Source organism: Miniopterus schreibersii, assembly GCF_964146895.1.
Source record: "Miniopterus schreibersii genome assembly, chromosome: 1".
NCBI lineage: Eukaryota > Metazoa > Chordata > Mammalia > Chiroptera > Miniopteridae > Miniopterus > Miniopterus schreibersii.
The window spans coordinates 100312743-100340550 of record NC_138101.1 but is presented as its reverse complement, the minus strand read 5'-3'; the positions used below and the strand labels follow the sequence as shown (position 1 = coordinate 100340550).

The 27808-nt window shown below is 35.3% G+C and overlaps 1 protein-coding gene and 1 pseudogene across 2 annotated transcripts in view; one reads left to right on the top strand and one right to left on the bottom strand.

Moving 5' to 3' along the window:
• The window catches only part of NEMF (nuclear export mediator factor), a 59213-nt gene that overhangs the window by 26820 nt on the left and 4585 nt on the right, over positions 1-27808 (top strand). The window contains exons 16-28 of the mRNA XM_081128190.1: positions 1153-1241; positions 8735-8838; positions 10202-10264; positions 14979-15091; positions 16395-16452; positions 16918-16976; positions 17060-17180; positions 18329-18608; positions 19558-19600; positions 19747-19796; positions 21846-21999; positions 26885-26962; positions 27120-27314. Coding sequence (XP_080984316.1) covers positions 1153-1241; positions 8735-8838; positions 10202-10264; positions 14979-15091; positions 16395-16452; positions 16918-16976; positions 17060-17180; positions 18329-18608; positions 19558-19600; positions 19747-19796; positions 21846-21999; positions 26885-26962; positions 27120-27314 — 1407 coding nt within the window. The remainder of the gene's footprint in view (positions 1-1152; positions 1242-8734; positions 8839-10201; positions 10265-14978; positions 15092-16394; positions 16453-16917; positions 16977-17059; positions 17181-18328; positions 18609-19557; positions 19601-19746; positions 19797-21845; positions 22000-26884; positions 26963-27119; positions 27315-27808) is intronic.
• Positions 22080-22624, bottom strand: LOC308552836 (large ribosomal subunit protein uL22 pseudogene; annotated as a pseudogene). The gene has a single exon. The product of its transcript is annotated as a large ribosomal subunit protein uL22 pseudogene (transcript).

Sequence of the window (27808 nt, the reverse complement as noted above, 5' to 3'; positions counted from 1 at the left end):
ACTTATGTGATACTTCAGAGAGGCCTTTCTTGACTACTCTTACGAAAATAGTATCTTCAGTTACTCCCTCTTTACTCTGTTTTTCTTCTTAAAAAACACCCCCTCTCATCATACATTTAGCTGTCTTCTCTCTTGAATATGGATTGCATGAAAGTAGGATTTTGTCTGTGTTGTTCATTGCTATGTCCTAGCCCTAGAATATTGCCTGGAACGTAGTCATATTAATATCTGTTAAATGAGTGTCCCTCATGACTTAGCCCTCTGTCTAGCTCTCCAACCTCATTTCTTGACATTTTACCCTGTGATCACTACTTGCTGGTCAAGCTGGCCTTTTCTTTTTGCTTATAGTGCTCTTCTTTCTGTTCTTTGCCTGGATAATTCCATCAATCCTTCAGGCTTCGAGCCTATATGCCATTTTCTCAGAAGTACCTTCTTTCACCATAATCAATTACAAATTAGGTTTGCTTGTTGTACTCTCTTATTTTGGCGTCCTTAGAAGCACTTACCATATGTTTATTTAAATAATTATATGTTTTATATTTGTCTCTTCTCCTAAACCCCACTGGAGTGGGAACTTAGTTTGTCTTGTTCACCGTTTTGTCCCCAGCATGTAATCTAGAATCTGTTGTATGGTAGGCACTTAGTATCTGGTAAATGAATGATACTCTTTTTAATTTGGAGGTTTTGAGGAGATATATGTACACAGTAAACCTTTGACTTAAATTAGTTTAATATTAAAGGCAAAAATTTTATTTCTTCATTACTTTCGTGTGTGTATGTAGATAAAGCTCTTTTAAAATTTTTTTAAATTATTATTTTTTTTAATCCTCACCCAAGGATATTTTTTCCATTACTTTTCAGAGAGAGTAGAAGGGAGAGAGAGAGACAGACAGAGGGAAGCATCGATGTGAGAGAGACACATCGATTGGTTGCCTCCTGCATGCCCGGGATCGCCTGCAACCGAAGTATGTGCCCCTGGTGGGAATTGAACCCAGAACCCTTCCGTCTACCGGCCAGTGCTCTAACCACTGAGAAAAACTGGCTAGGGCTATTTTTTTATATTTAAAAATATATTTCTTGCCCTATCACTGGCTTGATATTATTTATATAAATTCTCGACAAATTATTTTAAAACTCTTTTCTTATAAATAGGCATTCAAATCAGCAGAAAAGAAAACAAAGCAAACCTTAAAAGAAGTCCAAACAGTTACTTCTATTCAAAAAGCAAGAAAAGTATATTGGTAAGTGTTCTACCTTTTTAAAATATAGTTTTTACACATGCACATTGTTTAGAAAAATGAAGCAGTTGTGCAAAGCTTGTTACAAAAACCAGTAGCCCTCCAGTTTTTTACCCCTGCTCCTATTGCCTCCTTTCCCAAAGAAACTTTTATACTTTGAGCTCTTTTATCTGATTCTTTTGGTATATACCTCCATTTCTCTAAGTAATATGCTTATATTGCTGCTTCTTAATTATTCTGTTTTACACTATATTACTGACTTACCACTATGGAAGATGAAGATTTTACTCTTTCCCCTAGTGCTTAATTTCATAGACATGCACCACCCAGCCTTCCAGTACAGTTATAGCACAATTCAGCATTAACATTATTGTAAATATTAAAATTGTAGTCACAGCTTTTTTAAAATTTTTTATATTATTAATTCACCTCTACTCTTACAAGTGTGCTCACATTGGAATTCTGTTAGTATCATCTTCTTGCAGAAGTCTCTTCTGGAGCTTTTTGACCATTTTCTAGATTGGTTATTTTAAGCATCTTAAGATCTCCTTTTGTTATCCTGAACGTTTCCTTTATCCTGCTCTGTGTTGGATTCTGTGTCCTGGATCTCAAACTTCCATTTTCTTTGTTGATGAAATTATGAGCTATAGGAGCATAATGAGAAGGAGTGCTTAGAAGGTAAAGTTTTGGAGATATCCAATGTATAAAAATGATTTTACTTTTATACCTAATTAATAGTTTGGGTATATATTCTAGTTTGAAACTGTTTTCCTAAGACTTTAAAGGTATTGTACATTGTATTAACTTCCAGGTTTGGTCTTGAGAAGTCTCATGTCATTTTGATAGTTAATATTTTATAGGAAACTTGTTTTCTCTTTCTGTAAACTTGTGGATCTTTTTCTTCTTCTCAGTTTTCCAGAATTTCACAGTGATGTAGGTTGGTGAGGATTGATTTTATCCATTATGTTGGATACTTTGTGGGTCTTTTTAATTTGGAAACTTTCATTTCTGAGAAAAATTTTTGACATATTTCTTAAAAAACTACCTGCTCTCTGGTTTGGGGGTTTTTTTTGTTTTGGTTTGGGTTTTTTTTGGTGGTTGGTTGTTTTTTCTTTTGCTTTCTTCCTGAAAGTCTTATTTTATTATTATTTTTATACAGGAGCCCCTGGACAGTCCTCCAATTTTCTTGCATTTTCTATTTTCAACTCTACCATTTTGTTTTATATTCTGAAGGATTTCCTCAACTTGGTCTTTCAGTCCTTCCACTGATTTTTAAATTTTTTTTATTTCTTCTATCATGTTTTAATCTAAGCTGTTTTGGTTTTTTGAATGTTACTTTTTAAAAACTTTCTTCTTTAGTTTCTTCATACTGAGAGTAGTTTGGATGTATTAAATTTTATTTAGTATCCTTTTCCTGCAGGTTTCTGTCCTCTCCAAGTTTTTTTCTGTTTGTTGGTTTTGTCTCCAGCTTTGACGCTAATGTCTAGTGATCCTTGGTTGTCTGCTCACATTTTATAGTAGAGCATTAAAAGGCTGGTTGGGAGTTCTCTATGGGTGGTTGGGCTTGTAAAATGATCTGTGTGGGCCATTTTGTGTGGAACTCTTGATGTCTTTAGCTTTTTTCTTCTTCAGCTGGTCTAATTTCCTAGAGAAGATTCTTTTTTGCTTATAAAAAGACCTAGTTGTCACTTTTGGGATCCCAGTGGATATAATTGGTGGGAGTCTCAATATCCATTCTTTCATACATTTACTTAATTGCCTTGTTTTACATATGTTACCCCTACTTATAACTGTGCCACATTTTCCCTAGTCCATAGATCAATCCTCTTTATATCCTTTCTAGAGAATTAACTTCTGGCCTTCTATTAGGATGTGGAAGGGACAGTTACACCATGTTCAGAGTTGGAAAGAAGATATAGGGAAGCAACTGCTTCTTTTTAAAAATTATTTATTTATCTTTATTGTTGAAAGGATTACAGATGTCCCCGTTTTCCCCCCATTTACCCTTTCCACCCCACCCCAGGCCTTTACCACACTATTGTCTGTGTCCATGGGTTATGCATATATGCATATAAGTTTTTTGGTTAATTTCTTCCCACCTGAAGTAACTGCTGCTTGATCAGACTTCCAGCCAGTCCTCCTCTTTTTAATCCCATCTTAAACTCTTTTTCTGGCAGTACCTTGTACTGCTATTTTTTAGCTTTTTATGGGTTACATAGTATATGTTGATTTACTTCACTTTTCCACTGTCAGCTCAGGATTCAGCTTCTTGAATTTGATCACTCATCCAGCTTTCAAAATTTTGTTGTGATTTTCTCCTTCACTCTCTGACATCTGTATCGACAAGTAGAATTGACCTGTAATTTTCATTTCTTATAATGTTCATGTTCAGTACTGGTATCAAGGTTATATTACCTCAAGGGAAATTGGGAAGGGTTCCGTTATCAATTGTTCTTAAATATTTGATGGAATTCACCTGTGAAGCCTAGTAGTCCTGGAGTTTTCTAAGACTTTTCCTATTTTGTCCAAAGTTTGAAATGTACTGGCAAAAAGTTTATAGTATTCTATGTAACTTTTTAACATCCTGTAGAATATTTAATGATCTCATATATGGTAGTTATTTGTGCCTTCTCTTTTTCTTGAAGAGTCTGACTAGAGGATTTTCAGTTCTACTAATATCTGTATTAATATCAGTTGTATTAATATCAGGGGGTTTTGTGTGTGTGTTTTTAGTATATCTTTATTGATTTCTTTTTATTTATTTTTAAAATATATCTTTATTGATTTCAGAGAGAGGAAGGGAGAGGGAGAGAGAGAGAGAAACATCAGTGATGAGAGAGTCATTGATTGGCTACCTCCAGCATGTCCCCTGCTGGGGATCGAACCCACAACCTGGGCATGTGCCCTGACCGGGAATTGAACCTCGATATACTGGATTATACGTTGATGCTCAACCACTGAGCCATACCGGCCGGGCAAGAGCCAGTTTTTTTTGTTTGTATGTTTGTTTTTAATTTATCTTTATTGTTGAAAGTATTACAGGTGTCCCATTTCCCCCCCCCCCAATTGACCCCCTCCACCTCGCTCCTACCCCTTCCTCAGGCCTTCACCCCGTTATTGACTGTGTCCATGGGTTATGCATATATGCATTTAACTTCTTTGGTTAATCTCTTTGCACTCTCCACCTCCCTTGCCTCTGAAATATGATCGTCTGTTGCATGCGTCAGTGTCTCTGGATCTATTCGTCAGATTCTTTTGTTCATTAGCTTCTTCTTAAAGAAGACCCTTCAACATTTCCTGTAGTGCTGGTCTGGTGGTGATGAACTCCTTTAGCTTTTTCATATCTGTGAAGCTCTTTATCTCACCTTCAGTTCAAAATGATAGCGTTGCTAGGTAGAACAATCTTGGTTGTAGTTCCATGTTTTTCATCACTTTGAATATTTCTTGCCATTCCCTTCTGGCCTGCAAAGTTTCTGTTGAGAAATCCGCTGACAGTCATGTGGGTGCTCCCTTGTAGGTAACTAACTGCTTTTCTCTTGCTGCTTTTAAGATTCTCTCTTTGTCTTTAACCTTTGGCATTTTAATTATGATGTGTCTTGGTGTGGGCCTCTTTGGGTTCCTCTTGTTTGGGACTCTCTGTGCTCCTGGACTTGTAAGTCTGTTTCTTTCCCCAGGTAGGGGAAGTTTTCTATAATTATTTTTTCAAATAGGTTTTCAGTTTCTTGCTCTCTTTCTTCTTCTGGCATCCCAATAATATGGATGTTGGGCCTCTTAAAGTTGTCCCAGAGGCTCATTATACTATTTTCATATTTCTGGATTATTTTTTCTTTTTGCTCTTCTGGTTGGGTGTTTGTTCCCTCATCTTCCAAATTGCTCATTTGATTCTCAGTGTCTTCTGCTCTACTGTTGATTCCCTGTAAATTATTCTTCATTTCAGTTCGTGTAGCCTTCATTTCTAATTGGTACTTTATTATGTCATTGATGATCTCACTAGTTTCCTTAATAGTCTAACTAAGATCCTTGAGCATCCTTATAACCATTATTCTGAACTCTGTATCTAGTAGCTTGCTTGGCTCTATTTCATTTCGTTCCTTTTCTGGAGATGTCTTCTCCTCTTTTCTTTGTGACATTTCTTTGCTTCCACATTTTGGCTGCTTCTAGGTGTTTGTTTCTGTGTATAAGGTAGAGCTGCTATGTGTCCTGGAACTTGTAGCGTGGTTTTGTGTAATAGGTGTCTTATAGGGTCCAGTGGTTCAGCCTTCCCAGTCACCTGAGCTGGGCCTTCTAGATGCTCCCCTCTGTGGGCTGTGTGCACTGTCCTGTTGTAGTTGAGCCTTGGTTGCTGTTGGCATCACTGGGAGGAATATACCTCCAGGCCAGTCCCCTGTGAGGACCAGCTGCAACCACAGCCAAAGAGCTGTTGTTCTGGAGACACCCCTATGGAGCAGAATTTTCTTCAGTGGAGCTTTGGTGTTTACTGAGTGCTCCCCTTGAGTGTTTCACTTGTGGATATGGTAGGGTTGTAATCCAGCGTGGTTGAGTCTGACCACCACATGCACTGTCTCTGGGGCCTCCCAGGAGGTGCAAAGTCGACCTCTGCCTGTGCCTTGCCCAGGGCCACCCAGCATGAGCTACATAGGAAACTGTAGTTGGCTGGTACTTGCGCTGGGCTTGGAGAGGCCAAGCTATGATCCAGTGCAGGCTGCCACTAGTGCCAGGCCTGGGGCCACTTATCAAGACGTATAGGGCACGCTGAGGCCAGCTGCTGATTGAGAGATTTTAGGAAAGTCCTAAGCATGAGGCTAAAGAGGCCACTTGCATAGAAAAGCCCCTGGAAATGGCTTGGATGAGCTTGCGAGTAGGAGGGGTGACGTCTCTCGGTATCACCAGGGTGAGGCCAAAGGTGTGAGTCAGGTGCTGGAGATTCATGGCACCTGCCTGCGGGCTCTGTGGGGGGAGGGCTCGTCTAAGGGGCAGTGGCATCTGCCACCTCTTCTGTCTGGGAGAAAGCTGCCCCTCAACCTCTCGCCCCGATTTCAGGCAAGTTAGTTCCTCTCTGAATGGCCCAGGTTCCTTTCAAGCTGCTGCCCAGCGCTGGAGCTCAGAGGGAGCTCGTCTGAGTAAGTTCATGCGTGGGCCCTTGACTATTGATCTCCTCTGTTATATATGTGCGCTCTCTCTGTTTTTTCATTCTATTTTTCTTTGGGATTTATTTGCAGTTCCCTTTTTGAGTTGTTGAGGATGGAAGCTTAGTACATTGATCCCCCCCCCCCACCTCTTTTCTAATATATATTTAAGGTAATAATGGTCCCTCTAAGCATGGCTTTGACTGAATCTAAAAAGTTTTGTTCTGTATTATTTTCATTATCTTTCACATCACAGTATGTTCTAATTTCCATTGTGATTTCTTCATCCATGCATTATTTAGAAGTATTAGTTTCTAAGCATAAGGGTCTTCGGGGTTATTTTTTTGTTGTTACTGATTTCTAGCTTAATTTGCCTAAAGGTCATAGATAGTATTCTGAATTATCTCAGTCCTTTGAGATTTGTTGTTTAAACTTGCCTTATGACCCAGCATATTAATGGTCGGCTTAATCTATAAATGTTTCATATATAGATGGAAAAAGTGTCTGTTCTACAGTTTTGGAGTACATTTCTTTAAATATCAGCTAGGTCATATTTATTAACCATGCTGTTCTAATCTTTGGCATCTTTACTAATTTTTTTTTAATGATTGTTTTCTCAGTTAATTGAGAAAGATGTGTTAAATATCTCACAATTGTGGATTTTCTGTTTCTCCTTTTATTCTGCCAATTTTATTTATATATATGGGGTTATATAATTAGGTGATACAAATTGTAGAAGTTGTATCTTCCTAGTGAATTGAGCCATTTATTGCCATTAGTGAAGTGTTCTTTTAATTTATTTCTTCCTTCTGTGTGAGATATTAAAACTATGTCAGATTCGCTTGGTTAGTATGTGCATGGTATATCTTTTTCCATCATTATAGTTCAACCATTTTGTATCCTTTTTTTCCAGCCTGACAGTCTTTGCATTTTACCTGGAGGATTTATAAATTTACACTTATACTAATGTAATTTCTGATATATTTAGGTTTAAATCTACCCATCTTACTATCTGCTTTCTATTTGTTCTGGGTTTTTTGGTTGTTTTGGGGGGAGGGGCTTTTTTGTCTTTTGATTGGTTGTTGACTTGGGGGCGGGGCTGTTAGTAATACATTCCTTTACTAGCATAATTACAAATACATCCTTGATTTATCTGTCTCATTTTCTTTGTCCTTGTGGGTTTTACAAACTTGTTTACCATCTATAGCGAAGCAGCTACATTAAGTTTAATACATCCATTCAGCAAGGAGGAAAGTACATTTTTAAGTGAAAAAAATATGCAGAGCAGTGTGTTGTATCTGGAAAAAAGGGTTTAGAATAAACATTTTATTTTAGCTTTTGTATGTATTAAAAAACTCTGGAGAGAGATAAATGGGAAGCTAATGACACAGGAGTGGTGGTGGGAACTGAAGGGATGCAAGATCTCTCACTGTACCTTTTTATATAATTTTTAAAATTTTTGAACCATACTTGTATGTGTGTGTGGGGGGGTATACATATACATATATATATATATATATATATATATATATATATATATATATATATATATATATATTACTCAGTAAGAAAATCAGATTAGAAAATAAGAATAAAATTGTTTTGCTGTTATATTTTTGGGAATATGAGAGAGTTTAATTTAATGCCTATGCCCAACCTTTATCATCTCGAACCAGAAGTTTTTAAATTATAGATTAAATCATGAAAAAGATTATCTTGGTGGTCATATGTAATATAGGAAATATTTATGTTTATTGTATTGCATGTCATTTTCTAAATGTCATACAAATATGCACTCATTACTTTTTATTGTGATGGTACATATTTATCATGAAAACCCAGATTACTTTGTCTCTTGAGAAAAGTAAAAATTTTACACTTTAAGGGCAATATTTCTTTGGCCGTTTGTATAAAAACAAGTGTAAAGAATATCATATATGTAAACAGTCAGTCGGTTAATTGAGGACAAAATGGGAAAACAGCTTTTCTTTCTTACCAGTAGTTCCAAAGCCTACCCAGTTCCCCACTGAAAGAAAGCTAAACCATGAGACATTTTATGCATTTGCTTTGTATAATTCATTGTTATAAGTTAACCTTATGTTTAAGAAGGTCGTCTATATGAGAGGGACTTAAGGAGAGAACATATTTTTTTTAAACATAGAATTTAGTTGCTTTCTTCTCAGACTGTCTTAAGAATGTCCTAGGGCAATTTATATTACAAGTTTTCAATAAAATTCAACTTCATTCCTTAAGGAAAATCAAATCATCAAGTTTGATAGCTTCCTGTTTTGTTTTCTGTATAAAAAAAGGATATGAATTTGGGCAACTATAAAGGAAAAGAAATGTTAACTTTTTATTTTATTTTGGTAGGTTTGAGAAATTTCTGTGGTTCATTAGCTCAGAGAACTATCTAATTATAGGAGGACGAGATCAGCAGCAGAATGAAATAATCGTGAAAAGATACTTAACACCAGGTAAGTATAATTAAATTTCTAAAGAATTTTTTCTTAAGTGGTTAGATAAGTTGTTTCAGTATTAGGTCTAGATATTCATTTTAAATTTCTTTGTTTGACAGATTCAATTGGTAGAAAGTGTTTAATGCTTGATGGTTTATGGTTTGACACTTAATTCTCATTTTAAGTGAATATTTCTAAAGTAGTAATGCTAAGCTAATGTGCAGTATTAGACTTTTGGTTCTCTACTACATTAACAAATAGCTTTTAATTCTCCAAAGTCATTGTAGATCAAGTTTTTGAAAGCTTAATTTTTCCAGGGCTGAAGTTTGTAACCTTTTTTAACATTTAGACATAGGACTGAAGCCCTGTGGTGTAAGGCCTCTCATTTATTTTTGTTTGCTGATAATCTCTGCCTCACTATGCCTGAACCCTCAGTGTGGGTATCAGAAATCAATAAGCAATATTAGAGCTAATCTGATGTCCACTGAGGATCCCAACCAGGGAAAAAAGCAACAGGGATCAGGTTACATGGCATCCAGTGCTTGGCCTCTGTCTTCTCTAGCTCTATTCATTGTGAATTGAGCCTGTCATGGAACAGTATGGGTTTTGTTCTTCTTTGAGATTCAAACCCTAGATGACCGTTCCACAGCAAGCAACGGCTGCTCATTTTACCTGTTAGGAACCATGCATTTTCCTTTTCTCTGGCGGACCATTTATTCCTGCACTCATCTCTTTGTTCCTTTTGTTCATTCATTGCTATCACACACTTAGGATAAAACTGGAAGTCCTTATCATGGCTTACAGGGATCCTGGCTTTTTCTCCAGCCTCCTTTCATACCACTCTTCCCTCAGTCTGGCTTCCTGACTGCTCTTCATACACATCAAATGCCCATAGCTCTCACGACCTTTCCACTTGCTAGGATGACTCATCTGCTCCATGCATCTCTTCTCTCACCCTTTCAGCAGGCTAGTCTGGGCTTGCTTACATGGTAACTCATGAAGTTTCCAAGAGAGAGGAAGCACATAAGACCTCTCAAGGCCTAGGTTGGGGACTGGCACTTAGTCACATCTGCCACATTCTCGTGGGGTAGGCCAATTCAAGGGATGGGGAAGTGGACTCTACCTCTTGATGGGAAAAGCTTCACAGTCACAGAATAAAGAGGTGTGGATAGAGGGAGGGAGAGGATTGTGATCATTTTTGTAATCTACCATATTAGCATTGCTTTCCTATAAGGAGGCCTATGAGAAATTTCCCAGGGGGAAGAGGTGGAATTTATATACCTTCCTATCCCTTTTAGATTTTGACTCTATTAAACAATAAGCAAATAAATAATTATACCAAAACAAAACAGGATTTAGAATATCATTTCTTGTTTTTAAGGGGACATTTACGTACATGCTGATCTTCATGGAGCTACTAGCTGTGTAATTAAAAATCCATCAGGTAATATATTTCTTTCTGTTTAGAACTTTAATTCCTTTTATTAAAATATTTTAGTATAACTATAAGACAAAAATTGTTAATAAAGGACACTTTATAATGATAAAAGAGTCAATCCATCAGTAAGATATAACCATTATAAACATATTTGCACTCAACAACAGAGCCCTAGAATACATGAAGCAAAATATGACAGAATTGAAGGGAAAAATAGATAATTCAGTAATAATATTTCAAGACTTCAATACTTAACTTTCAATCATGGATAGAATAACTAGATATAAGATCAACAAGGAAATTGAAGGTGTGAACAACACTAAGTTAACTAGATCTAATCCATTTCTAATACACTCCACCTAGTAACAGTAGATATTCATTTTTCTCAGTTGTACATGGAACATTCTCCAGAATAGACCCTATGATAGTCTATAAAACAAGTCTCAATAAATTTAAAACTATTGAAATCATACAAAGTAAGTTTTCTGATCATAATAGAGTGAAATTAGAAACCACTAATAGAAGAAAATTTGGAAAATTTACAAATGTAGAAATTAACACACATTAATGATGAATGGATCATTGGAGAAGGGGGCTTAGAAAATACTTTGAGATGAGTGAAATGAAAATGTTTCAAAACTTATGAGATGCAGCTAAAGCAGTGCTTAGAGAGAAAATTATGGTGGTAATGCCTATAATAAAAAAGAGGAAAGATCTCAAATCAGTAAAAAATTATAATCATTAAAATCTAGACAAACAAAAGCAAATAAAGCAGAGGAAGGAAATAATATAGTGGAAATGATTGAAAAGAGAATAGAAATATAGTAGAGAAAATCAATGGAACCAAAGTTGGTTCTTTCAAAAGATGAACAAAATTGGTAAACATAGACTGAACAAAAAAAATTAGAAGATTCAAATTCCTAAAATCAGGAACAAAAGAGGGGACATTACTGTCAACTTCACAGAAATCAAAAGGATTATGAGGGTATTCTGTGTATAGTTGTATAGCAACAGATCAGATAACCTAGATGAAATGGGCAAATTCTTAGAAAGACACAAACTACCAAAACTGGCCCAAGGAGAAATAGAAAATCAAAACAAAGCTATAACAAGTAAAGAGGTTGAATTAGTAATTTAAAAAAACCTACTCACAATAGAAATCTCAGGCCCACCTGGCTCCACTGGTCAGTTCTACCAGACTTTTAAAGAAGATTAAACATCAATCCTTCACAAAGTCTTCCAAAAAATAGAAGAGATGGGAACACTTTCTGACTCTTCTATAAGGCCGTTTTACCCTAAAAACAAAACCATAGAGATATCACAAGAAAGCTACAAATTAATATCACTTATAAATATAGACACAGAAATCCTCAACAAAATATTAGAAAACTGAATCTAACAGCATATTAAAAGTATTATACACCAGGACAAAGTGGGGTTTATTCCAGGCATTCAAGGTTTGTCTTATGGTTGAAAATTAATGTAGTAAAGTATATTAATAAAGGACAGAAATCACCTGGTTATCTCAGTTGATGCAGAAAAAGCCTTTGGCAATAATCCAACACCCACTAGTGAGAAAAGCACTCAACACACTAGGAATAGAAGGTAATCTCAACTTGGTAAAGAGCATCTATGGAAAACCCACAGCTGACAATCATTTTTCATGCTGACAAACTGAAAGCTTTCCTCTAAGATCACGAATGAGATAAACATGCCTGTGCTAGCTGCTTCTGTTCACCATTTTATGGTGATTCTAAGTAGGCCATTGGACAATAAAAAGAAATTTAAAATATCCAGGTTGTTAAGTAACAAAACTATCTCTCTTTGCAGATGACTTGATCTTAATGTATTGAAAACCTTAAGGAATCCACCAAAAATTATTAGTGAATAAACAAGTTCGGCAATGTCCAGGATACAAGATCACTTATAAAAGTCCATTGTATTTCTTTACACTAGCATTGAACAGTACTAAAAGGAAGTTAATAAAATGTCTATTTATAGTAGCATTAAAAAGAATAAAATACTTAAGAGTAAATTTACCAAAAAGAAATGCAAGACATAATATCCCAAACTACAAAAAATCATCTAATGAAATGAAAGAAAAACAAATAATTGGAAAGATGTGTTTATGAACTAGAAGTGTTAATATCATTCTGATGCAGCTTCCCATATTAATCTACAGATTCAGTGTGATCCCTCTCAAAATTCCAGCTTCCTTTATTTAGAGATGGACAAGCTAATCCTAAAATTCATGTGGAAATGCCGGGGACCCAGATTAGCCAAATCACTCTTGAAAGTGAAAAATAAAATTGGAGGACTCACACGTACTGATTTCAAAATCTCCTACAAAGCAACAGTAATCAAAACAGTATAGTGTTGGCATGGTTAAGGACAGATCAGTGAAAACAGTTGATATTCCTCAGTTGATTTTCAGTGAGGGTGCCAAGACCATTCAGTGGGGATAGAATAAACATTTTAACAAATGCTGCTGGGACAACTAATATCCATGCGCAAAAGAAGGTAGACCCTCTCCACCACACCATTTGCAAAAATTAATTCAAATGCACCAAAGACCTAAACTTAAAAGCTGAAACTGTAAAGCTGTTAGAAGAAAATAAGGCATAAATCTTCGGCATCAGGAAATTATTGCTTAGATATGACACCAAAAACATAAGCAACTAAAGGGGAAAAAACAGAAATTGGACTTAATCAAAATTAAAAATCTTAATTCAAAGAATACTATCAAGAAAGTGAAAAGGACAACCCACAAACTGGGAGGAACTATTTGCAAATCATTTATCTGATAAAGTACCAATATCCAAAGAACTATTGGAATAGAAAAGCAGAAAGTCCAATTTAAAAATGAGCAATGGATTCAAATAGACATTTTTCCAAGGATATATAAATAGCTAACACATAAGATGCTCAGCATCATTCATTATTAGGAAAATGCAGATCAAAGCCACAATGATATACTGCTTCACACCCACTAGAATGGTTACAATGAAAAAACAGACAAGTGTTGGTGAGAATGTGGAGAGATTGAAACCCTTATACACTGTTGGTGGGAGTGGAAAATAATGGAGCTGCTGTAGAAAATAGTTTGGCAATTCCCTAAAGGTTCAACATAGAATTTATCAATTCTACCTCTAAGTATATAACCAAGATAATTGAAAATATATTTTCCCATAAAACTTATTTGCAAATATTTATAGAGTTATAATAGTGAAGAAATGGAAACAACCCATATGTCCATCAGTTGGTGAATAAACAAAATGTGGTGTATCTATATAATGGAATATTGTTCAAACTTAAAATGAAACAAATTACTGAAACATGCTCTAACATGGATGAATTTTGAAAATATGCTAAGTGAAAGAAGCTAGACACATGATTCCAGTTGACGCTTTAACTAGTGAGGAGGGGAGGCTTAGGGGTGCTGACTATTCCTCCCTTCCCCATTCCCCCACCCTTGTGCAGTGGAAAATCCACGTATGGCTTTTGACTCCCCCCAAACTTAACACTAATAGTCTACTGTTGGCTAGATTCCTTACCAATAACATAAACAGTCACTTAACATCTATTTTACATTATATACATTATATGTATTATATACTATATTCTTATAATAAAGTATACTAGAGGAAAGAAAATGTTATTAAGAAGATCATAAGGAAAAGAAAATACATTTACAGTATTCATCGAAGTAAAACCATGTATAAGTGGGCCCACGCAGTTCAAACCCCTGTTCAAGGATCAAGTGTGTATGAAATTCCAAATCTATAGAAACAGAAAGTAAATTAGTGATTGCTAGGGGCTGGGAAAATGGAGAGTGACTATTATTAATGGATACAGGATTTGGGGGATTATGAAAATGTCCTGGAATTAGTGATATGGTTGCACAGTTTTGTGAATATACTAAAACCCATTGAATTTTACAGGGTGGGGCAGAAGTAGGTTTATCATTGTATATGAATACAGTTTATCTTTTTTAAAATAAGTAAATAAATTTTTTTATTTATTTTAGAGAGAGGAAGGGAGAGAGAGAGGGATAGAAACATGAATGATGAGTCATTGATCGGCTGCCTCCTGCACGCCCCCTGCTGGGTATTGAGCTCCCAATCTGGGCTTGTGCCCTGACTGGGAAACGGACAGAGATCTCCTGGGTCCTAGGTTGATGCTCGACCACTGAGCCACGGCAGCCGGGCCAGAGTTTATACTTGTATTATTATTTATTATTGTACTATTTCCCGCATGAACAACTGTAAACCTACTTTTGTCCCACCCTATATATTTTAAAAGGGTGAATTTTATGGTATATTAATTATTATCCCAATTTAAAAATATTTGAAATCTAGCTAGGGATATGTTATTAATATGCTCTTCATTTTGATAATTTAGGCAATCTATAGTAATTCTGGAAGTCTTCAAACTTTCAATAGATTTTTTTTAAATTATCCATTTTGGAATAAGGTTAGAATTATTGATATAGGTGAGAGGAAATTTCTTCTCTAACTTGTTTTATTTACTTAGACCATTTAAAATCCTGTTGTAAATACATTTAAAATAAAAAATAGTAACTTTTTATGATATTGAAATAAAAATGAGCTACTGGTATTTAAGATATAAGATTAAACCTGTCATGCATGTGTTTTCCATATCTTGCTCTGTAGAAAGTCTGTACTTTGGTACTGAAGCACTGTAGAATTGTTTATTACAGGAGAACCGATTCCCCCTCGGACCTTGACTGAGGCTGGCACAATGGCACTTTGCTACAGTGCTGCTTGGGATGCCCGAGTTATCACTAGTGCCTGGTGGGTTTACCATCATCAGGTAATAACCGTTATGGTCTTTTAATTTACTAAGAGCTACTGTGTACCAAATTTTGAGGGTGTAGAAGTGAACAAGGCTACATACTTATCTGCCTTGATGGGGCTGACATTTTGGTGGTGGAGGAAAATACATAATGTTAGGTAGCAGTTGCTATAAAGATTTTTTTAAAGCAGAGTAAGGGGATAGAGAGTGATAGGGGCTGCCATTTTGAATAAGGTATCTGGGAAGGTAAGATTTGAGCAGCAAAAACCAAAATGAAGAGAATGATCGTGCAGTTATACAGGGTAGAGTGTTACAATTATGACTGACCTAAAAGGCCTTTCTCCTATTCATATTTATTGAAATTTTCTGAATTCTCTTTGGCCCTTCCAGAAAAGTAGGTATATCCAGTGGTTTTGTATTGTCCTGGTTTTAGTAATTGTCCTTCGTTATGGTTAATGGTATTCTATCTGATGATACTTCATTCCATATTTGACTTCACACTGCTATTGATACACATTTTCAAGAATTATAATTAATGATGATATACTTTTGTAAGTCCAAAAGCATATGGTGAAAAGAATTCAATACCATTATCCTTCCTTAGATTTTGTTTCATTTTTATATCTAGTTATATTATTTTCTGCTATGTTGTGATACTGGGTTTTTAAGAAATTAATATCGTTTCTGAGATTAGATTTTTCTGCCTCAGTCTTGTTATAAAAGTGACTTTAATTCTTTTATGAATAGGTTTTTTAGTATGCTTTTAATCCCTTGCATAACTATGGCTAATAAAGATCCTCTCAGATTTGGAGGTTTCACAGATGTATGAAATTTTTAATAATTGTGGAATAATCTGGCTCACTTCCTATTTTGACAAGTTACAATATATATTTTAAATCTATCATTTTTATTTCCTAAAATAAAAGGTTATTGTACTACCAAAAAAGTATCTCAGAAAAGGATTTTACTTAATAAATACGGTTTTATCTTGGTAAGTATAGTTTTATGGTAAACTTACTAAACTATTTCTTCTCATCATATCTCATACTAAAGGAACCATGTGGGCCATTCTTGCTGTAGTCCAAGGCATTTGAAAATTATCAATGTAGTGTATGTTCTTCATTATTTTTTTTCATTGTTACAGCAGAGGGTCTGTTTTATCATTGAAGAGAGGTATCTCTCCCATCAGTGTTGATAGTTTTTGCTAAATTATAAACTTTGCAGGACATAGTGCTGCTTACTTGGATATGACTACTTTCTCAAGTGAAATTTTTTTTTTTAAGTTTTTCTTAAGAGTATAATGTATTACTGTGTTCCTCAGGTGTCTAAAACAGCACCAACTGGAGAATATTTGACAACAGGAAGCTTCATGATAAGAGGTAATGATTGTCAGTGGGTTATGGAGACAGGATTGAGGACCTCTGCTAATATTCTCAGAACAGACACTAATTGTTTTGATTTCATACATTTGAAATCTGTTATGAAATAAGGAAAATTTCCTCTGCTGTGGCAAATTTAGCATTTGCCATGTTGTCTCCGTATATATTTTTATTGATGAGAATGTACTTTCACATAGTTTAAAGTTACAAGGGTAAGGAAGTAAACATGACCTTTTTTCTAAAAGTTGATTATTCAGGGTCTGACTAACCCAAAGGATGAGAGCAAACAATTATATTTTTCTGTCTTAATTCCTGTTCCTTATATAACGATAATTTCTGTAAATGGGAATGTTCTTCATGACAGAGAAAAGACAAATCAAATGTGACCTTTGGTGTCACATACTTTGCAAGCATAAAATGAAGAAAACAGATTTGTAAAACATTTGTGTACATTATCTTTTGTAGGAAAAAAGAATTTCCTTCCTCCATCATATCTAATGCTGGGGTTTAGCTTCCTCTTTAAGGTACTCTTCATCTTCATTATTTTTTTCTGACTTTCATTAGCCTCACCTAAAGTTCCATCAATGAAAAAGAACTATTTCCATAGGTAGATGAGTCTTGTGTTTGGAGACATCGGGGTGAACGAAAAGTCAGAGTGCAAGATGAAGACATGGAGGCACTGGCAAGTTGCACAAGTGAACTCATATCAGAAGAAATGGAACAACTAGGTGGTTTACAAATTTTAATAAAGTAGCTTATAACGTTTTCTATTGTCTAGTTTCGCTTCTAAATTCTTACTTAGAAAATCATGTCTTCTTTTGGATAATTGAAATTTCAAAAAAACTTGCTATCAATTTTACTGAGTTTTGTTTTTGGAAATGTTAAGTGTGCTTATAATCCTCGTGAATTATAAAGTGATTGGATCCATAATGAGTATATTTGAGTATATATAGTAAAACTTCAGTATATAATGGGTAATATATAAATACAAATGAGCACTTACTTTTTGGGTTTAGGAATTAGAAGTGATACAAAGATGAGTTTGTAACAAGTACAATTTCCTTTATGGTAATATAGCTTGATTTAATAATATATTTGCTTCTAGTGGAGAGCAACCATGGTTACTAGAATAAATTTACCTATCTACCTGAAGGAACTAGGGAAAATATCTAAGTTATTTTTATAGTTATTCTCTCTCGTAGGGTCATTCTTTTTTGGGAGTAATACTGCTTTGTTTCATTTATGAGTATTGTACTACAAGATTTCTGTTTTTTTAATTTCACCCTGTTCCTCATACTGTGTAAAGTGCTTTATTTACATTATTTTTTATTGAATTCTCACAACCATTGTCAGATGGGTTGTGGCGTCTCATTTTATAGGTGAGGCAACTAGACCATATTATAATTGCCATTCTGAACCCTGCTATTTGCCAGTTATATAACATATTATCTAATTTCAGTTATAATAAAAGGAGCAGAATTTGTAGAACTACTAATGTTGTCCTCCATTTTGGAAATACCTAGCAAAGACAAGTCATAGTTTTTATTTTGGAAATGATTGCAATGTCCAAGAAGTTTATTGTCATAAAGCATCTCAGAGATCATGTATTCCAACCAGTTCATGATACCACATTGTATGCGGGAAACGTATTTATACGTTTTACGTTGACTGGTGGTAGAGTGCGCGATAAAAACTACCCGCAAACAATGTGATACAGAGCATCCTTTTGGAGTACCCCTTTGGGGATGATCAGGCATTTTTTGGTGATCTTTTGGAGAAACAGGAAGTCAATAGAATATTTTTTAAAGTTTTCAGGGAAATCATCTATCTTTATTGCTTTGGTAGCACTCTGACTTTCCTGATGGTAATTCTACAGATGGAGGTGACAGTAGCAGTGAAGAAGATAAAGAGGAATTACAGGAAACTCCTGTGGAAGTAGAACTTGTGACTCCGCTTGACCAGGAGGGTATTACTATTCAGAGTGGTGGAGATGAGCTAAATGAAGAACTAATGCAGGAAGAAAGTTCCGAAGACGAAGGAGAATCTGAAGAGGTGGTAAAAGATCAGGAATCTGTTGGTGAAATGAAGGACAAAGGGGAAGAGACATTAAATTATCCTGATACTACCATTGACTTGTCCCACCTTCAGTCTCAAAGGTAATTTAAAAACTATTAAGTTTTATTTTGAAAGCTGGGAATGATGAAGAGTTAATCCTTAAAAAGATAATACCAAGATTGACCTTAGTACTTTTACCCTCCATTGTTCTATGACAAGGGTGGGGAATATCCAGCTCACAGGCTATATACGGGCCAAGAAATCATTTGGTTTGGCCCTGCCAAAGCAACCACAGGCTGGACTCAAAATTCAATACATCTAGGAGCTTTTTTCATAGCTAATTTTTAAGTTGATAATTTTGTATGGCCCATGAATAATCTTATAAATATCCAAATGGCCCTGGCAGAAAAACGGTTCCCCACCCCTGTTCTATGGTCTTACTACCTTTTTAACAAGTTGATTTGGAAGTAAGATCTCTCTAAAGAAATTCCCAGTACCCAGGGTAGAAAAATACAAAAAGTGGCTAAACTAGGTCAAAATCAAAATAATTAAATGGTTATAAATACTAATAAGAAAGATGATTCCATGCAAACAATAAGGTGTTTGGGTCTTTAATGTCTTACTGATCACCAAATAAACAATACCATAGTTATAAAAGCATTATCTTTGGAGTAATTAAGAATGGCTTAGGAGTCAGACAGACCAGAATTGAGTCTTAGGGTGTATCCTTGGTCAAGTTACTTTATGTCTAAGCTTCAATTTTCTTCTTGGTAAAAATGGAATATTACCTGATTCATTGGGTTTTGGTGAAGATTATATGCATGTAAAGCATCTAGCAGTGCCTCTCACATAGTAAGTGTTCAATACTTGTCAGCTATTTAAGAATATATTTAAAAGTGTGAGGAAACAAGTAATTTGATTTTTTTCCCCCTAATGTTACAAAATTTAAAAATTTGTAGGATTGTCAGTAATTAAGAGTATGATACGGGAATGTTTTGGGACTTTGTAAATACATGCCTTCTACAGGCTAGTGGACTCCTCTTTTCATAGGTCCTTCCAGAAATTGACTTCAAGAGAGGAATCCTCTAATACGGTAAGCTGTTTCAGAGTTTATAAATAACATGTTTTTCTCAATGAGTAGAATAATTTTCTTTTTAATTTTACGTTTTGAAAAATTAATAGTAGTGATGTTATTTCTTGTATTTGCTTATTTTTCTTGTTTTGTTTTAATTTTAATAGAGTGACAGTAAGTTACAGAGCCGGAGACATTTGTCAGCGAAGGAAAGAAGGTAAACATTTTTGTATTATCTAACTGAAAAGCATCTAATTATTTTTTATTGACAATTCAGTTATGACAGATCACCTTGCTGTTCTAAAGACCTCCCTTATTAAAATTACCAAGATTTGGCATAAATTTTATTTCATTTTTAGTATTCAGCTTTAATAAGTTTTTCTGTTTTAGACCCTAATCTGTCACTATAATCAGTGAGATAGGTCATGTAGCATGAGACAGACCTTTCATTACATAAATATGTACAATAGTGATTGCAATGTAGTAAATAGACAAACTGATTTTAGGATAATATTGACAAGAATAAGTAGGAATACTTGAAATTAATTAGGAAAGTTTTATATAAGAGAGAAGACTTTTTTAAGGATACAGATAATGAGTTTATTTTTTTCCATCAGCACTTATCCCCCCATACCCTCCTCTTCCTTCCTCCTCCCCTCCCCCCTGCAATCACCACACTTACCTGTTTTTAAATATAGCAGGTCTCAGGAGGCAAATAAAAGGTAGAGGCAGAAGGAATGGGACAACTGAGACAACTACTGTGGGTGAGAAAGACTAAAACTAGTATACAAAGAGGTAAAATATAAAGTTCATGCCATCAGGAAGCTTTTAAGTCCTGGATTCAGGAAATAGCTGTAAATCTATAAATGCATGAGACCCGTGAACATTGTGGGGTTAGGGTCACTGACCCCCATGCAGTCGAAAATCCTCATACTGTTTAACTACAGTTGTACCTCTGCATCTGTGGATTCCTCACCATGGATTGAAATACAATTGACTCTTATATAACATGGGTTTGAGCTGCGTGGGTCCACTTCTATGGGGCATATAAATGCAAACCTGTATTGTTTAAGGGTCAAGTGTAGTGTTATCTGAAAGCGATACAGTAGTTGAATAAGAAATTGCTGTGAGTTCAGGGGCTTGGGGAAGTACTATCAGAAGTATTCCTTGAAAATATATTAGCACTTGGGTAAATGAAGATACAAAGACATCAAGGAGAGTTAGCATGAACAAAAGGGAGTGGGAATTTGGAAGCAATATGCATAGTGCTTTGAGGAAATGAGAAATAGACTGAGGTGAAAGGAGTAGAAAGTTCATGTTTGTGACCTGGTAGATGAGATTGGCAAAGTGAATTTGGACCATATGTGGGGAATTTAGAATGACAGGCCAAGTATTTTGGATTTTATCCTGAAAGTAATGTGAGGAGGACTTTTGGAAGATTTTGAATGGGAATGTGACATAGGTAATCAATTAAGATGATTAATCTACAAGTCCATGTAGAACAGATTATGGGGGAAATCACTGGAGGAAGTCAGAGTGGGAAGTGATGAGGATCTGGCTTAGGGTAGTGACATTGGGAATAGAAGAGATTGCGCATGAAAAATATCACAGCAATAGAATTTCCCTTTCATCCTTAATCTGCTTTTTTTTTTTAATGTATCTATTGTTTTCAGAGGGAGGAAGGGAGAAAGAGAGAGAGACATCAATGATGAGAGAGTCATCATTGATCAGCTGCCTCCTGCACGCCCCAACTGGGGATCGAGCCCACAACCCAGACATGTGCTCCGACTGGGAATCGAACCTCGATCTCCTGGCTCCTACGTCGATGCTTAACCGCTGAGCCATGCCCGGCTGGGCAGTCTGCTTATTTTCTATCCATTTATTCAGCCAGCCAGTCAACAAATATTTTATTGAATAGCTAAGATCTGCCAAGGCCATGTTAATTACAAAGACTACAAACCCTAGTGCCTGGCCATCAAGGTATTAAGCGATTGAAAGTAGCTACTGAGTAAAGATAAGTCGAGGGTGACAGTATCTTGAGCCTGGATGACAGAAAGAATGTTAAATCCATGAAAGAAAAATTTTAATCTTTTTTCCTGTGTGATGATTTGTACTTCTTTGTATATTGTAGCCTAGTGATGAGCAAGTTAAGCAGAAGCCATGATCTTTTATATGTTGTACGTGTTCCCTTCCCCATGTAATTTTTTTAGGTCACCAAGAATTTGAAATTCTAATAATTAGATGTTTTCGTTTCATTTACATTTAGGGAACTGAAGAAGAAAAAGCTTCCAAGTGACTCAGGGGATTTAGAAGTGATAGAGGAAGAGGACAAAGAAAAAGAAAAGGCTCTACACCTTGAAGCGCCTCAGAACACAAGCAAAAATGCCGCCGCTGTGCAGCCAATGAAGCGAGGACAAAAGGTAATAAAACTTTGGGGTAAATTGTGTGTCATTTGTGTTTTGTGTGTGTGGTTTTTTTATTTAAGCATTTAATGCTGAATTTATTCCTGGGCCATAAGTTTTTGTTTCTTCAGTCCCTCAGGGATATCTTTTTCTCCTGTGCAACCTTCTCTTCTGGTTTAAGAACAACCTGCTCTTTTTCAGTGAGGATCATCTCAGTGTGGCAGGGAGAGCTCATATATGGGTTCGTCTGCCCATGAGCTCTGTAAGTTCTGTGTAGCATCTTGGGAGCTTTGTTCACCTGGATGAGCTCAGTGACCAGAGAATCTACATCTAAACCCTGAAGTTCAGCATTACTCTGCATTTTTAAGCACATGCAGCAAAAATTCAGCACTCTTTGGGCCACTGACCCTGTGTCCAACCCGTTTGGCCTGGGCACACCTACCAACTTCACCACTGTAACGACGAATGGCACACATTGCTTCTGTAAAGTGACATCCTTCAGGTTGTTGGTTGCTTTTTGAATATGCGTACCCTTGATGGCCTGGGCAGTTTCATGAGTGTTCTTAAAGTGAACACAAAGATTTGATCTTCTTGATTTGCATCATTTTGTGGAGTTTGCTGGGTCACATGAACAACCAACCATTTTCAGAGGTTATCACAGACCAGTTACGGAAAGAGCTGGGGTGAATTGTTAAAGTTAGTACTGTATAGTTTCACAAATGAAGTTCTGAGGTTCCTTTTAATTTTTTAAAGTTTTAGTGAAACATGATGTAGGCAAAAAAAAAAAAAAAAAAAATCCTATGTGACATCCTTTGACTGAAAATTAGTTGAAAAGATACTGTAAATTTTCAGGAATATAGAGATCACTGTTCTATGTTCCTTTAAGATCATCTAGGCAGAAGATCATATTTTATGTGAAAGAGGAGTGGCCAACTGTGATTTTGCAGACACAGAGGTAGTAAAGTGGCAGTGCTGGTCTTTATTGATAATTTAGCTTAGTAGTTTTTCTTTCAATTATTAATACAATTTCTGTTAGAGTTCTCATGCACTTTATTTAAAGGTGGGTGATGAAGGAAGAGGTGGTGGATATACTTTTTAAAATGCTGTAGCAGTGTAAAGACGGGATTGTCAGTTAATATACCAGTGTATCTTTTTTTTAAATTCCTTTAAAATCATAATAAAGATCATGTTTAATGATCTTTCCTCCATCCATAGTACCAGAATTTCCTGTGTTTTTTTCTAGTGGGCCTTAAATAAGTGAAGGAACATGCTACACATATGGAAGGGAAAAGTAAATACTAGAGAATAGCTAGGAAATCTTGAAAAAAGAAGATTGAGGGGATTTCCCTACTAGGTAATAAAATCTTAAAATAGTATAGTGTTAACAATAGGAACAGGCAGATAGAATAGTGAAACAATAAAATCTAGATACAGGACCATTAATTGTGTTTAAAATCTTAGTATGTGTTAAAATAATATTACAGATTACTTGGGAAGGTATGAAATATGAAAAATTAGTGGCTAGTCATGTTTAAAAAAAAAACCAAAGTAAATTCCAGGTGGAAAAAATAACCCATCATTAAAATTGCAAGACAAATGGCAAATCTGATAAAAATAAATGCTTATTTAAACGGGGTATTTTTTTCATCCATCACATTAATAGATAATGTGTGTTCAATCTTATTCAGTAAAATGTTTGAGTGCACAGCATGGGAATTCCCATCAAGAGTCCTGGCAGTGTGCCCAGCCAGGCATGGCTCAGCAGTTGAGCATCGACCTAGGATCCAGGAGATCGAGGTTCAGTTCCCAGTCAGGCCACATGCCCAGGTTTCGGGCTCGATCCCAGTAGGGGATGTGCAGGGGGCAGCTGATCAATGACTCATCATTGATGTTTCTATCTCTCCCTTCCTTTCTCTGAAATCAATAAAGATATATTTAAAATTTTTAAAAAGTCCTGGCAGTGCATTTACTCTTTGACTCAGCAATTCTACTTTTAGGAATTTATACTAAAAAAAAAAAAATTGTGTATATGCTAAGGATATTCATCAAGATAATATTTGTAATAGCAAGAAAACGGAAAATAATCTTAAATACCCAACAATATAAAACAACAATAAGCAATATGGTGCATTTATACAGTGAAATATTCTGTAGATAGTTTAAGTTCCAAGGCAAATCCTGAAATGTTTATTAAAATACATTAAATTTTTTGGTTTTTTTGTGGAGAACTATCATCTTTATTGCATTGAGTCTTCGTGTCCATGAATGTGGACTATAATTATGTGAGAATAGTTTATATTCTTCATTTTTTCTCTAGAGCCTTACCCATCTTATCTATTCCTACTTATAATTTTTCTTAGTTTTTATAAGTGGTATATTTTTCGAACTTTCACTTCCTAGTTATTTGTTGCTGGTATGTGGAAAGACAATTTTCATATTCTAGTAATAGGCAGTTTTACTGAATTTTTAAAATACTTCATCTGTGTACAGTCATATTGCTTGCAAATGATAACTTTTCTTCCTTCTTTTCTAATCCTAATATCTGTTATTGCTTTCTCATGTTTTTTGCACTGGTTCAAACATCAGTATAGTGTTGCATTGAGGTAATAATATGTGCATCTTTGTTAATTACATTTAAGTGGACTATATCTAAGGTTTTTATCATTGTGGAATGTGTCCTATGGGTTGTTGGTAGATGTCCTTTATGAAGAGTTATTTTTAATAATGATGTTAAGTTTTATTAAATGCTTTTTCTGCATGTATTATTTTTATTGCCTTAATCAGTTAATGTAAATTACTTGAGAAAATCTATTAAATTGTCCTCTGATTTCTCATACTGTCTTTGCCTGGTTTTGGTATGGTTATTCCAGCTTCATAAAATAAATTTGGGACTTTTCCCTCTTCTGCTCTCTAGAACTTTGTATAAAATAGAGGTTGTTTGTTCCTTGAAATTTAATAATATTTGCTTATAAAACTGCCTGATATTTAGGGCTTTGCAGTTAGGTTTTTAAGTACTAATTAAATTTCTTTAGTGATTATAGGTCCATGCAGGTTTCCTGTTTTTTCAGTTGGTTGTCCTAAGTTATATTTTCCAAGAAACTGTTCTTTTCATTGGGTTTTCCATTTCTTGGTTCAGTTTATTGGTAATATTATTCACTTTATTCTCAAGATTTTTTAAAGATATACTACACATATAGCAAAATGCACAAATCTTAAGTTTAGCTCAGTGAGCTCACTCTTGTCCCTTTCTAAATAGTGTCCCACCCAAAAACATTATTCTTAATCACTATAGATTATTTTGCCTGTTTTTAAACTTTGTAAAAAAGCAATAACATGGTGTACTCTTTTGTCTGGTTATGTTTCACTCAGCATTGTGTGTATCATGCATGTTGTATATAAAAGTAGTTCATATGCATTGCTTAGTAGCATTCCATTATATGACTGTCACAATTTATTTATAGTATTGTTAATAGATATTCTTATTTGTCTTTGAGGTCCATAAGTACGCATTTCTGTTGTAGTGAGGAGTCGTATTGCTGGGTTATATTGTACATGTTGTTTGGCATTAGTAGATAATACCAGTTTTCCAGAGTGCATGTACCATTTTCCCAGTAAGCAGTGTATCAGAGTTCCAGTTGCTTTGTATTTGCTTCATACCCTCACTAACATTCGGTATTGTCAGGTTATTTTTTGGTCACTCAAGTGTATATATACTAAAATTGTATTTTGGCTTTAATTTGCATGTCCCTGATGACTAATGATATTGAGCACTTCTTGAATTCTTTGAAATCCTGAATACAAGCCTTTCCTTGATATATGCATTACAAAAACTTTTCACATTTTTTAAAATTATTTTTTAATCCTCACCCAGGGACATGTTTTTATTGATTTTAGAGAGAGAGGAAGGGAGATGGGGAGAAAGAAACAACGATGTGAGAAACATCTATTGGTTGCCTCCCGTATATACCCTGGCTGGGGACAGAACCCATAACCTAGGTATGTGCCTTGACCAGGAATCAAACACACAACCCTTCGGTACACAGGACGACGCTCCAACCAACAGAGCCACACCGGCCAGGGCCAAATACTTACCTCATTTTGAGGCTTTATTTTTTTCACTTTTATAATAGTGTTTTTTAGCATTTGTTGATTTTAATGAAGTATGACTTACCAGTCTTTTATAGTTAGTGTTTTGTGTTTGTGTGTCCTGTTTATAGAAATATTTAAAAATTTAGAAATTTGTTATTTGGGCCCCAGTTAAGACTAATCAAGACAAAAATCTTTGGAGGTGAGGCCTAGATAGAAGTCTGTCGTTTTAAAAAGCACTAGGGTGATTTGGATGTGTAGCTTAGTAAAGAATTCACTAGTTCCGTTGATAAAATTCAAGTCTTAAGAGCTTCGATAGTAAGTACCCAGCCTAGCTTTGCTGCCTTGTTTCCTGTTCCTCCTCTGTATGTATATCCTGACTCCAACCAAATGCAATGACTTGCTATTATCACTGTCTTATCTTAACCTTATAATCTTGCTTTTCCTATATTCCCAGATACTATAAAATATATTTCCTTTAAGACTTTCAAGTTTTGCTTTATTTCTCCCTCACAGTTCTTGCTCAAGCTCAAAGAAATGTCTTTCTCAAAATTATCTTGGAAATAATTTGTATGTAACTCTCCTGTAGTATTTAGAATATGTTGCATTAATTTATCCGTACTCAAATGCATCTTCTTTTCCCAGCAGATGGTAAATTCCTTGAGGAGTGAGGACTATGATTTATCTATCTTTAGAATGGCGTTTTGCTCAATAAGCATTTTTGACAGAGAACTAAAAAAGCATCTTTACCTTACAAACATTTTTTCTCATTTTTTTACTGCTGAATTTTTCCAACCAAAATCTTTTGATTTTGTAGAGTAAAATGAAAAAAATGAAGGAAAAATATAAAGACCAAGATGAAGAAGACCGTGAACTCATTATGAAATTGCTAGGGGTAAGTAATATCTAAAAACATCTTCTGCCTTTGCTTTTGAAGGGGCATCCAGACCCCTCCCTATTATATATGCTAGCTAGGCATTCAGTACATTTTTGTTAAAATAGTGACAATATTGAAAATACTGACAATAACTTTTTTCCTCTATAAATTAAAGTCTGCAGGTTCAAACAAAGAAGAAAAAGGGAAGAAGGGCAAGAAAGGAAAAATGAAGGATGAACCAGTGAAGAAACAGCCCCAGAAACCTAGAGGTGGACGAGTCTCAGACAGCATAAAGAAAGAAACTCCATCCCTTGAGGTTATAACTCATGAGTTACAAGACTTGGCTGTAGATGATCCACATGATGACAAGGTAAGGCTGCCACACACATGTGGGCTTTTGCTTCTTAGAGGTGACTAATCATCCTAGGGTTCCCAGGCCATGAGACTTAGCAGTGCCAAAAACAGGACAAGTAGTAACCCTATTCTTGATGGAAAATCACCCTACAAATAAACCTGTGAGACTAAAATTCAAGTACATAAACATAAAAATGGTAGTGTTAATAACTGATAAAGTTCATTACACATCTTTAGAAAATAATCATTTTTCCAGACAGGCTTTGATTGCGGTGGGAGTTCAGTTAAAAATAAGACAAATAATTGGGATTGTCTTGAAAATGAGTGGAAAATAAATTTGCACTTCTCGAAGTTTTTATACAGGAATATATGCTATGTTATATTATATAATGCTGAGTGGCTACACAGTTCAAGTGCCAAGTGCCCTGGTTGGAAAACCAGTGAGAAGTTAACATTTTTTCCAGTTAAGTTGGTTGCCTGATTGCCCAGCCGGGCGTGGCTCAGCGGTTG